This window comes from Hyaena hyaena, unplaced genomic scaffold (assembly GCF_003009895.1).
Source record: "Hyaena hyaena isolate Hyena2069 unplaced genomic scaffold, ASM300989v1 scaffold_279, whole genome shotgun sequence".
In the NCBI taxonomy this organism is placed as follows: domain Eukaryota; kingdom Metazoa; phylum Chordata; class Mammalia; order Carnivora; family Hyaenidae; genus Hyaena; species Hyaena hyaena.
The window spans coordinates 307,612-320,593 of record NW_024080910.1 but is presented as its reverse complement, the minus strand read 5'-3'; the positions used below and the strand labels follow the sequence as shown (position 1 = coordinate 320,593).

General features: G+C 44.8%; 1 protein-coding gene across 1 annotated transcript in view; it reads right to left on the bottom strand.

The window, feature by feature from the left end:
* Positions 1 to 923: 923 nt before the first annotated feature.
* DCBLD1 (discoidin, CUB and LCCL domain containing 1) overlaps positions 924 to 12,982 on the bottom strand; it is a 62,475-nt gene continuing 50,416 nt past the window's right edge. Inside the window, exons 7-15 of the mRNA XM_039246028.1 lie at positions 11,715 to 11,755; positions 10,114 to 10,323; positions 9,373 to 9,497; positions 8,966 to 9,113; positions 8,758 to 8,865; positions 6,661 to 6,745; positions 6,377 to 6,426; positions 5,407 to 5,526; positions 924 to 2,663 (exon numbers count right to left, since the gene is read on the bottom strand). Of these exons, the coding sequence (XP_039101959.1) occupies positions 2,170 to 2,663; positions 5,407 to 5,526; positions 6,377 to 6,426; positions 6,661 to 6,745; positions 8,758 to 8,865; positions 8,966 to 9,113; positions 9,373 to 9,497; positions 10,114 to 10,323; positions 11,715 to 11,755 (1,381 nt within the window). The 3' untranslated portion in view covers positions 924 to 2,169. The remainder of the gene's footprint in view (positions 2,664 to 5,406; positions 5,527 to 6,376; positions 6,427 to 6,660; positions 6,746 to 8,757; positions 8,866 to 8,965; positions 9,114 to 9,372; positions 9,498 to 10,113; positions 10,324 to 11,714; positions 11,756 to 12,982) is intronic.

Here is a 12,982-nt window from a genome sequence, read left to right as displayed (position 1 = left end):
GCTAAGCGCTATATAGAACAGACTGAATACATAAATGGGTAATGGATAGACCATAAATAAAAACTGAACTCTGATTCACAACCCACAGCAGTAAGTGCAGAAAAGCAACCCATTTATCCACAGTAACCAGCCCAGAAAGCCAGCCTGCTGTCAGTCCGACCTGTAGAAGGTCAGACCACTATTTCTGATAACAATCCAGGAAGCCAAGCAATAATGCCTACAACAATCAACCCCAAATCACTATGATTTGATTAATAACTGATAGCCTCTATAATTTCTGTCCACACTTCCAACTTAGGCCAAGCCGAGAAAGCCAAATATGCATCCCTAACCAGTGATCTAATCAATCCATCCAACAGCCTCCAATCAGGATACACCTGAAGCCCTCCCTTTTCCATGATAAAACTTCCCACTCCTCCGTGAGGGTGGTTGACTCCTCTGCTATACAAGCTTGAACAGACTCTGCTGGTTTGGGCAGGCTTCACTTATTTCCAAAATAACTCAGCTATTGTATGGCAGCTCAGGGTCTGGAACTAAGTCCTAATTGACTCCAAACCCAGCCCTTTGCAGCGCACCACTTGCCCTTTTATGGAGGCTGAGCCTCAAATGCCTTCAATAGCCTGGCAAGCAGGACACCAATAAGGGGCAGGCACTCTGATTTGGCATAGTTTATTTTTAGAATTAGTATGTATATAAAACCATGTAAACTCCACAAAGTAAATGGTTTATCCTCTAAAATCACCAAAAAGTCTATGAACGTCCAGCACCCTATTTCAATATTTATATTTTCACAGAGAGTCATCGTCATACAAATAGGATTATAATACGTTTTTTAGGTCAAGGATTTTTTGGTCCACATTTTCTGTTAAACACACACTTTCCTCTTTGGTAAAAGAGGTTAACTCCCCCCCCCCCATCACCATGAACCCAAAGCAAACTCAGATAAAAAGCACTGAACATGAGGTACAGCTGAGGTCCGGACTAATCTGAAATTAGAGACATACATTCAAGGGGGAAAGGTTTCTTTACAAAATCAGTTCACCCCCCAACTATCTCAGTAGAAAAGCTCGATATGGATTTTGCCTTTTTCACTTTTGTAAGAACACACTTCAAATAACGTTTTCATATTACAATGTGCTATTTCTCAAGAAAGTCACGAAGAGTGTGGACATCTGACCTCAGCCATATTTTCAATCTGAGGTACAAAAGCATCTGTCACAGTAATTGAGACTACACTGCTATACTACCCTCATTCAATTTGCTGGGAGGGCAGTTTGAGTTGCTGTTAAGTCTCAGCTGGGGGCTTTGCAGAGTTTGAAAAGGTGAATTTGCATGTGAAGGCTGCACAGTATCTGCCAGGCCTGAGGTGAGAAAGAGGCAAAGTGGGACAAAGGCCAGGTCCCATGGGCGGGGAGGTCCTCTGGAAGACCTTCTGCTCGGGCAAGCCCCTACTGGCCGCCACACGTCCCATCTGAAGTGGAGTCTAAGGAACAGGCAGCTGCTGAGGTGGCTGTGTTGTGTTCGGTTTTCATCTATAATCATAATTGCTAACAACCACCCTGGTGCGCTTCTCATGCTTCAAGTAATTTCATTCCTTCCGGAAGAATGTTAGCAATGCTTTTAGTTCTAGGTATCAAAGGAAAGGAAATGAGCCACAATAACAAGATTAAGTTTAAACAGACCTGCTGCTAACACGGTATCAGATAAAATACACTTAAAAAGTGAACATACTATTATATACGATTTTGCAACAGCTGCATTCTCCCACTTTAACCACTGCACAGAACTAAAATCTGATAAAGCGAACTTAAGTTACTTTAAATCATGTTAAATACAACTTTGTACAGATTGCACATTTTATACCAAAGCAGCTCAGTATCACAGAGAAATGAAAATGCTATCTGGAAATTTTCATTTTTCTAGTCCAACAAAAACCATCAGACCCTTGCCCTAAGGGTCAGAACAAAAACCAGACGCACTACTTTGTAAACAGTAGGAGTGGTGGTGGTCCCTAGGACTCCACCGCAGGATCCTATGAAATCACACACGCACTGCCTCACTCACATACACACACTCACACTCACACACGCGCACTTGAACATGTCCCCTCTTCCAGGGCCGCACCCAGCCCGCCGCTCGGTACCGCAGCAGGTTGCTTTCACAGTGTGCTCACAAAAGAGCGGTCATGGCCGTGGGGCTGAGGGGGCTGAGGCAGTCTCTGGGGGCCGCGTAGGCGGCGCGGGCGGCCGGCTTCGGCCGCGGCTCCTGGTAGTCGGGGTGCGCGCGGTCCGCGGTCTGGCCGCCGGCGGTCGGCTGATCGTAGCCCGGGCGTTGGGCGGTGGGCGCGGGGCGCGGCGGCCTCTGGTAGGGCGCGGCCCCGGAGGACAGCGAGGGCTTGTGCGCCGGCCCCGGCCCGGGGACCCGGTACCCGGAGAAGGTGTGCGCGCGCGCCGCAGGCCGCTCCACGATGGGCGTGGCGTACTCGGGCTCGGGGTGGGTCAAGGGCAGGGCGTACTGGTGCCGGCCGGCCAGCAGAGGGCGGTCGTAGTGGCCGCCGGCTTCGGCGCTCGGCGCGGTCTCGTCCGCCTCTGTGTCCATCGGCCGGAAGGTGGAGCCCTTCCTCGCCACCGTCCCGGTGCCAATCATGAGCGGAGGCTGATAATCTGCAAGTAAAAAGCGCAGGTCACACACCATGTGAGTGCAACAAGGACCGCAGGGCCAGGGCAAGCCAGTCGTTTGCAGAGGGAGGCGCTCGGCGGAACCCACTCGGCTGGGCGCCTCATCTGTAGCAGGGGGATGAGAAAGCCGGGGATGGAAAGGGCGTAGATGCCACACACACGGGCTTGCGCAACCATACTGCCGCTTTAGGAAGCCTCCACGGATCACAGGAACCCAGAGAAGACATACTATGCCTCCCCACACCTAGGGGAGCGAGAGGAAGTACCCCATGGAGATCTTCAACTGGCCCTTGAAATGCCAGATTTGGGAGGTGGAGGGGATACCGTGAGAAAAGGGAACAGTGATTAAACAACCGAGAAAAAGTCAGGGGGGCCTGGGTGGCTCAGTGGGTGGAACTTCCGACTCTTGCTTTCTGCTCAGGTCACGATCTCACCTGTGGAGAGGCAGAGCCCCGCAATGGGGTTCTACGTGGTCAGCCCTGAGCCTGCTTGGAATTCTCTCTCCTATTCACCCCACCCCCCTCCGGCCCCTCTCAAAATAAACATTTTTAAAAAAAACGTAAAGATCGGAAAAAAAAAAAAAAAGAACGAAAGAAAATTAAGCAGTCACCACTACGGGTCTGGCAATAGCCTTGGAAAGGCCACACTTTGGGGACAGAAGTCAGAGAAAGTTATCACCAACAATGCCGGGCATGAGGAAGGAGGACCAAGGCCCCTTCCCGGACGTTCAGCCGGAAGCCGAGGAGTCACAGTCAGGAAGCCACTTGGGAGAGGAAATGTGTGGAGCGTCCGTGGGGAGGGTTAGGAACAATCGGTTCCGTTTTGGACACACAGGAATTGGCGACACTGGCAGGTAGAGGTGTCCAGCAGGTGAGAATGTCTTCTTGGGGACAGGGAGGCAAGTCTGGGTGTAGCAGGCAAAAGTGCAAGGAAGGGCTCTCTCTTGGGAGCTCGGGAGCAGGGTGGGTGGGGCTGCTAAGGAGAGAGACTGAGGCTGAGTGAGGGCAAGAATGAGACCTCGCGGGGCTTGCACAGTCATGGAGAAGGACCACACAGCGGGGAAGGAAGGCATGCTGCACCAGAAGCGAGGCAAAAATGAAAGAGAAAGGGAGAGACAAGGGGGCCTTTCCTATCCCCGTTTTCTCTGCAAGGCAGCACGAGAACTGTCAGAGGGAAAGGAGTAAGGATGGATTTGGGTGCACAGATGCTCTCTTTGCCCTGCAGCGGCTCCTGCAACCGTTCCCCCGGGAGCTTTCTGGCTTTGATGTATTTATGCCCCACCTGGGAACTTCTGGATTGGTAAGCCTGGGGCTAAAAGCCTGGGGCTAAAAGCCTGGGGCTAAAAGTGGGGCTAAAAGCCCGCACTTGTAGCAAGCTCCCTAATGCTTCTGGTCCTCAGAATGCACTCTGGAGAAGCTAAGCGGAGTGGGCTGTAGAGTGTGGTCTGCGGGCGCCCAAGTATCTGAGAACCGACACAAGTTTGTAAAAAAAGACAAGCACACAAATTGAGAGCAAGTGTTTAGAAACTCCCAGCAGCTTGAGACAGTATATTTACGTCCATTGAATCTAATACAAGAATTAGAGTTTGGATTTTGTATGTCTTTTTAAAAATGTCATTACTGCTAATTTACACAACTGGCCCTTGAACAAAGGGGTTGAACTGTGTGTGTCCACTTATAGGTGAGTTTTTTTCAATACAGCACAGAGCACTGGAAATGTATTATTCTCTTGCCTGTGATTTTCTTGTTTGTTTATGTTAAGAGAGTGAAAGCGTGCGTGTGCGTGCGTGCGTGTGCAGGCAGAGGAGGGAAGGAGGGAGAGAGAGAGAGAGAGAGAAGGAGAGAGAGGGAGAGAGAGAGAGAGACAGAGAGAATCCCAAGCAGGCTCTGCACTGTCAGCATAGAGCCTGACTCATGGCTGGATCCCACGAATCGGGAGATCATGACCTGAGCTGAAATCAAGAGTCAAACACTCAACTGACTGAGCCACCCAAGTGCCCCTCTTCCTTATGATTTTCTTAATAACATTTTATTTTCTCTAACGTACTTTATTGGAAGAATACAATACATAATGCAAGTAACATACAAAACGCGTGTTAACCCGTTTATGTTATTGGTAAGGGGGAGGCAACAGGTTGCTCCGGTCAGCAGTAGGCTATTAGTGGTTAAGTTTTGGGGGAGTCAGAAGTTACACTGGATTTCTGCCCATGGCACTGGCATCCTTAGCCCCCTTGTTGTTTAAGGGTCAACTGTACTGTATTTTATAAAAGCAATTTTCCATTTCTGACAGATTAGAAATGCTAATTTTTTCAAAGGCAAAAAATGGATCCATCTCCACAGACAGTTTGAGAAGCTTGACTCCTGGTGACGGCTTATCAGGGACACAGAGGCCATTCTAACACTGTCTCCTCTTTTCTCAAGGGCAGGAACTGGGCTTAATTCATCTTTCCAGTCCCTCTTTCTTACTGCCTTAACCAAAACCCGAGTAACAGATAAATTAAGGGCTTCCAGATTTCCATGATACCTCAGGGCCACTGCTACAGCTCCTCCATACTTCCCTCAGTGTCAGTTTGTAACAATTCGCAGAGGAAAGAGAGAAGACTGTACACATTGCTGATGTCTTGGGCCCCATCTCAACACCAGGGTTTTGTCGTATTTCCCTCCTGGTCTCCTCACTCCATGAGCAGCACTGCCGCCTGAGAACACCGTCACAGAGGCCTGACACTTACCTGCCATATCACTTGTGATGAGATCTAACTTTTGTGTCATCTCCTTTTCATTATCATAGCTGATGGTAAACTCAGATGACTGGTGTCTGGCAAAGGGATATTTGATCTGCTTCCAACAGTCTGGAATAAACAGAACACGAAACCAACAGAGAGCTCAGAAGTCTAACGCACACAGTCTGTGTTGTGTTCCTGGACGGGCTGGATGTCAGGCCACCTTTCGCCGGCTGCCCGTGACGAATGCGGGCCTGGCTCCCAGGTTATGTGGATGGAAACAGCATGCTGAGTGGTTACAACAACAGCAAACACTACTCCATCCGTGTTTTCCACCTGTGTCTGTGAACCCATCAGGTCCCAGATTATGCCTCTGTTAGGCCACCTGGGCCTGGTTTTCCATAATCTGCAGACACAGTATTCATGTCTCAGAGGAGTCAACACATCTGGCTGCTGAGACCCTGTGCAGGTGGGGTCCCCCATTGTACCTGAGATTCTGAGGGGTCCCGCCCTGCTGGACTCTCTGGACAATAGCTGACTCATTGCTTGGGGCATCCTAGATCCTAAGGATTCCCTGAAACCTGAACATGAACCCTGCCTGGTTCTTCCTTCGCTCTCCCAGAGTGGAAAATACAGTGGAAGCCTGGAGACGCAGAGAGTACTGGACAATGTTCAGTTCACAGGTGGGGCTTTTATAACTTCTCCTGGATTCTAAGCAGTGTGGTGGCCTAAACTCCAGTGGCCAATAAAAAAATGAATGTTGATAAGCTGATGGGATAATGCTCAACAAAAGTAAAGGTCACTGGCCATGAAAACGCTCAATTAAAATAAAGAGATAGGCCACAATATTCCATTCCTTTTAGACTTGCTAACTTTTTTAACCATGTAAGTGTGAGCCACCGACCTAATCGTACTTTTAATCAGCAGACCCTGTCCCTTCTCGAAGACAGAATAAAACTGTAGTTTCCTGTCAACCAACCTGTTTTCTGGGCCTTAGCTGATCCATACGGATTTCCTTTCTTCTTCCTCCTATGGAGACAAAAAAAATCCTACTTGAAAGGGTTTCTAAGTGATAAGTACTGTTTATAAAATAATAACTTGGTTCCTACCTCTACACAACTTGCTTTTAAAACATAAATTAACTTTTTATCTTGGCCAAAGTAATGCCGCTTTTCTACCCACAAGCACCCGAAAAGCAAACATTTTGGTCTTGTAATTAGTTGCATGATTAGAGAAGAAATTTAAAAATGTCAAGTCACATACTTTCGAAGGGCGGCAAAGATTCCCGTTCCAGCAATCAGCAGAGCCAGGACCACCAGTGGAATAGCCACGGTTGTGATGTTTATTCCTGAGAAGGGGGGAAGCCACACATTACAACAGAAAGGAAATGCAACCAAACTGCTCAATCTAAACCCGACCAGTGATTTGAAAGGTCTTCAACAGTTTAACAAATGGGAAAAATGAGTATGAGCTAGGCATTTACTGATGTCAGAAAGCAAAAAGAGAGGATTTCAAATCCTGGCTAAAGGGGTGCCTGGGTGGTTCAGTAGCTTAAGTGCCTACTCTTGATTTCGGCTCAGGTCATGATCTCACAGTTCATGAGATCAAGCCCCGCATCGGGCTCTGTGCTGACAGCACGGACCTGTTTGGGATTCTTTCCCGCGCTGTGTGCGCTCTCTCTCTCTCGCTCGCTCGCTCTCTCTCTCCCCCCCCCGCCTCTCCCCCACTCTCTCTCTCCCTCTGTCAAAATAATTAACATTTTAAAAATAATAAATAAATAAAACAAAATCCTGGCTAAAGTTGAGGAAAATAAATTTTGGGTTTTGTTTTTCCAAAAAGGCAATTTTTGATGGTCCTCATGGATTAACACTTACTCTGAGCTTGTTGGGACCATATTAGACTCCCATATCAGAACTGAAGGGGAAGGTTTACAGCGGGCCCACCCAGGTGGCCAGGAGCTACTCAGAGAGATAAATGACTTAAGCACAGGGTGGAGCTCAAGGCCCCAATCCCTGACACACACACACACACACACACCAGTGGGCAGGTTTGCACTTGCACTTTAACACAACAGTAGCTGGGGGTGGAGGGAGGGGAGAGGAGCTCCATGCTTCCCGTTACCAGGGCTTTGGAGCTGTGCACTGAGAGGAAATGCAGGCTGATGACCTCAAACAGCATTTCCACTCTGCTGCATGGAACAGTGTCTTCCTACTTAAAAAAAGGAAATCACTCGAACAGCCACTAAAGCAGGCCCAAGCTTGTAGAAAGTAGGCAAACTAAAGGAGAAATATTTGTTCTTTACCCTTTATCTGCGATCCCTGGGAGGAAAACAATGGGGTGATCAGGAGTGGAAATGTGTAGTTTGTGAAAGGGGGGGATAAGGTCCTTCGAAAGAAGCAAATGTTATGTGAATAACACTGGTGTTATTAACAAGAGTGGAAATTTGGGATAAATCTAACAATTTAAACTTCCAACAGGGGAATGGTTAACTAAGTGATAATACAGCCATATGAGAAAATAATATAAAGGTATTAACCACCGTGTTTTGCAACGATTTTATAACGTTGGAAGATGATCATAATACAATGTTAAGTGAAAAATATATGCTACAGAACAAATTACAGGTTTTCCTCAAAGTTATTAACATAAGTATAGTTGATTGGATATAGAGGAATATGGTGATTATCTACAAATGCTAATTTATGGCTTATTTTTATTTTCTTATTTATTTATCTCTAATTTTTCTGAATTTTATAAAATTAATATGCATATTATTTTATATTCTGAAAAAGTAAATGTACTTTTAATGTTTATTGCTTGAACTGATGATACATTTACATGTTCAAACTTCAAAAAGTATAGAACAGTCTCCCTCCTACCTCTATTCCTTCTCTATGGGAAGCCAAATTATGTTTCTTGACCTTCTTCCAGAGATACCAGAATGATTATACATATATATTCATTCTTTATCCCTCCTTTTTTACACGCATGGTAGAGTGCTATATAGACTGTCCCACACCTTGCTTATTTTTTTAAGTTTGTCGTCATATCTCCGAGAGCTTCCTATATTACAAACACACTGATTTTTCATGGCTGCAGAGTATTCCAACTTGTGCGTGTGCTATTATTTTTCCAAAAAACATTCACCCAGTGGTTGAAGGGCAAACACTACTTTTTCTGTTTACAATATTGCAATGAATGGCTGTAAATATACATCCTTTTACACATATCCAGCTACCTCTGAACCATCTGACTTCAGACATTCATATGACAGAGACAAGTTTTTGTTGAAGTCACTGTCATATCAGACGGAGTGTAGTCACACTCCTTAGGAAAGCACAAAACAGTAAACTGCTCTACCTGTGGGGATTTCTTCCGAGGGGACAGATTCTGTGATTATCTCATCTCCTTTTTCAGTCGAACCAACAGTACTTGGACTTGTTTTGCGCCACACCAATGAATCATTATCTGAGGTAGAGGAAGTATCAGGAAAACCACATTAGTAACAACAATTTGTGAAAGGGCATAACCAGAATCAACTAACCTACTGGCTTGCCCTGAGTCCTACCTTGTGTAATCTGGCACCCAAAGAGCTCCACGTTCAAGGCTATCCTCTGGTGCCACGTCTGGGGGACAACCCGCACGTATCTGGCCACGATGGGAGGGATAAAATTATTCCTCACTGGATCCCGAAAATTAGAGTTGCCCTGAAACACCTGGGGAAACAAAGAACTGTGACCTGCGGATGCTATTAGTTAGTTCCTAGGTCTTTCTCCACCCACTCGTACCTGGTTATATGACACCAAAGCCAGGATTCTATGTCTGTTGTAGTTTTGCAGACACACTTGAGAATGAATTTACAGGGCTTTGCCAACAAAGGCTGAGTTACCTAACGAAGGTGGTGCTACAAACCTGCTTTCTTGAAACGCACGACCTGCTCTCCTACTCAGTTCCTTCCTCCAAAGTTTCTCTTACCTTCTCTTTATTATTTGCAATTCCTTTATAGGTCCTCCACTGGGAGTTGTTGTTTTTGAACTTCATCACAAAACTCTTAACATAAAAGTTGAAATTCGACTGTGTGGATCCTGTGGTCATAATTCCTTGTAAGAAAACATTATTGACAGGTTAGTTTTTAAAATATATATAGCATGTATTACAGTCTTAGGTTTCTTTTCCTTTTTTTTTCCTCACTTGAAATCTCAAATCATTTTACAAACCAATTTTGCTTATTTGCATTTAGAAACCTGATCACAGATGAGTGTTTCCCTACTGACAATATGCCATACAGAGGTTTCCTCATTGCAGGGTGGGCTTTTTTTTTTTTTTAATTTATTTATTTATGAGTGAGAGAGAGTATGAGTAGGGGAAGGGCAGAGAGAGGAGGAGAATCCCAAGCAGGCTGCGTGCTGTCAGTGCAGAGCCTGATGTGGGGCTCAATCCCATGAACCTGGGATCATGACCTGAGCCAAAATCAAGCGTCCCAGACACTCAACTGACCGAGCCACCCAGGCACCCTACAGTGTGGGCTTTCTACTCCCTACATCCATACTTAAAATCTGCATGTGGGCTCTGCCCAGAGACACAATGAGAAGGTTTGTTCGTTACTTTTAGAAAAGACAGAAGACTTTGAGGTAGAGAGAGCGGCTCTATATAACTCAAAAACATAATGTGAACAGCAAGTAATTTTGCATTTGTAAAACTGTACTGTGTCAGTACCTGTTATTTTCTTTTTCTCTCCCAAATCAGTCTCCAGCCATTCTCGATGTCTGCGGTTCTTGCTGCTGTCCCTGGAAGCCCACGATAGGTCTTGGTCCTTCAGCTGGGTTTGGCCAGGAGACCAATGAGCTTGCTCTCCCATCTCACTGACCCACTGCCAAGTTGTTCTGATTTGCGTATCAGGCTCCAAACTCAATGATCTGCTGCAACCTAAAAAAAAAAAAAAAAAAAAAAAAAAAAAAAACCAAAAAAAAAAAAAAAAAAAAAAAAAAAAAAAATGCCAGGAAAAGTCCTTCATACATAAACACAAAATGAAAAAAAAAAAAAAAGTATTCCATCTCATCTAGAATTATTCAGTTGATTTATTACCATTCTGATATCAAATCAACTGTTTAATTACTAGTTTTTTAATGACCCAGACTCTCATTTGATTAATTGTACTGTAGTATCTTGAAATTGTTCCTGCTCTTTTTTAAATGGACCTCACTAAAGTCACACCCCCTATAACGACATCCTTGTCCCCATTATAGCTTTTCCCTTCTCAACTTCTAAATTCACCCTCATTTCAGCAAAGTGAAATGTGTTTTAAAGGCAATGTGGAGGTTAGCAAATAAAGGCCACACTCCTCTCCCAGGACAAAGAGACATATTCATACCATTCTCTTTGAAATATTTTCCTTTATGCTGAGAGAATATTTACATAGAATGTATTTCATGATAGAAGGACTAAAAAGCCTTTATTTTACATACTTATGTTTAATTGCTTTATTCAAGAAAAACCACAAATTAAACTGTAATATTCAAAAGGTTTTTCTGTTAAAATCTAACATAAAGGAATTTATCTTAAAATAAATGTCATTTCAAATTTTCATTCTTTTTTGGCAAAAGTTTGAGACAGCTGAGATTATAAAGAAAATATTTTCTACTTAATGATAATTGAGCTACTGTCTTGTGTATTTTTAAGTCACAGCATACTTGGTGCTGTGTGACCTGTGAAAAAAGAGAAAAATAAAATCCTTTAAACTATATCATTGAAGGGATATGAAAGAATAAAATAACCACTTAAGATTCTAAAATGTCAAATTCTTTTTACTTATTTATTTATTTTTTATTTATTTTTATTTTTGAGAGAGCACAAGTGAGCAAGGGGCAGAGAGAGGGAGGGAGGGAGGGAGAGAGAATCCCATGAGGGGCAGAGAGAGAGGGAGAGAGTGTGAAGCCAGAAGCAGGGCTCGAGTTCACCTGATGCAAGGCTTGAACTCACAAACCGAGAGACCATGACCTGAGACAAAGTCAGGTCTTTAACCGACTAAGCCACCCAGGCACCCCACAAATTCTTTTTTTTAATGTTTATTTATTTATTTTGAAAGACACAGACAGACAGACAGACAGACAGACTGAGAGCAGGGGAGGAGCAGAGACAGAGGTTGAGAGAGAATCTCAAGCAGGCTCCACACTGAGTGTGGAACCTGACGTGGGGCTTGATCTCATGACCATGAGATCATGACCTGAGCCAAAATCAAGAGTCAGACACTTAACCACCGACTGAGCCACCCAGATGCCCCTAAAGTATCAAATTCTTAAGGAAAACATGATCCTTACCATCAGAGGTAAAAAGAAATCGCTTGTCTGACAGGGAACCGCTGAAATAATAAACACAAACACGAGGAAGTGAGTTGCTTACCTGGATCTTAATGACTGACACAGCACCGCAGCACAGGGTTCATAGAGCCTTCCCACACCTCATGTGATCTTCACCGCACCCCAGCAAGGCTCTAATTATCATTGTCACTGGTGTTTTATAGACCAAGAACTCAGGACCACAGGAGGTAAGCAACTTTCCTAAAGTCACCCAGGTGATAAGTGGCCGGGACTCTGAGTCACTGCTGTTGGATCAAAATCTTGTGCTGTTTCCCTCATGCCACATTGTATTGGGAAGGAAAGTACACATACACCATCTTAGGAACAGCCCTCAATCCCAATTAATTAATACCCAGCAACAGAGGCAAAAGGAATAATGACTGCCCTGAATATTCCCTTTGCTTCCGTCGTCACCTTAAAGCATCCCAATCGTTGTCAATCATTAAGGACCACTGAGAGAAATGAAGAAGACTGGACACTTTTAGAAAAATGACGATGGGTCATGCCCCAGCAGTGCCGTTCTGGGGACAGCCTCAGCTCAGTCTCTCTCCAGTCATACTCCTACCTACTGTAGCAACTAACGCCAAGCCATGAACCAGCTCCTGCTTCCGGATGACAAAGTACAGCTGGAGAAAATTCATTGCATCCCACTGAGCTGGACCTGGCCTTCATCCCTGGGCCTGTGGACTCCAGTGCTTTCACAGCGTGAATTACTCACACAGGCAAACAGCACATCAGCCTCGCTCTGCACTTGTCTCCTTCAGTGGAGAAGAGATTCCGAAGGCCTGCGACTGTATTTACCTTTTAGTAAATCCCTTCTCAACTTAGCAGTGTAAAAATACATAGAATAAACAGAAAATCTTGAAGTCTCAAGATTAATCTTACGTGCATCATACTTATTATATTAGATACTAGAGATAAACACAGAGAGAGATGCCACTCCTGTGATCAGTTATTTTACAATCTGAGAGTACTGCTTATTATTTTAAATGTTTAACTCTGCATTATGTGCGGTGCCAGTGGACAGAAAGAGTACCAAACTGTGACATCCACAGAGAACCCAGAAATAGTCTGGACAAGAGCTTAAGAATCTTCCCAACAAAGCTTGGTTGCTGTTATTGCTTAGAAGTACCAGGTAGTCAAAGTCGCTGGAATGGACTTTTTCTTTCCCATTCCTTGTCCACTCGCAAGCAGAGACTCCACAGCCCTCCTATTCCACATTAAGGTTC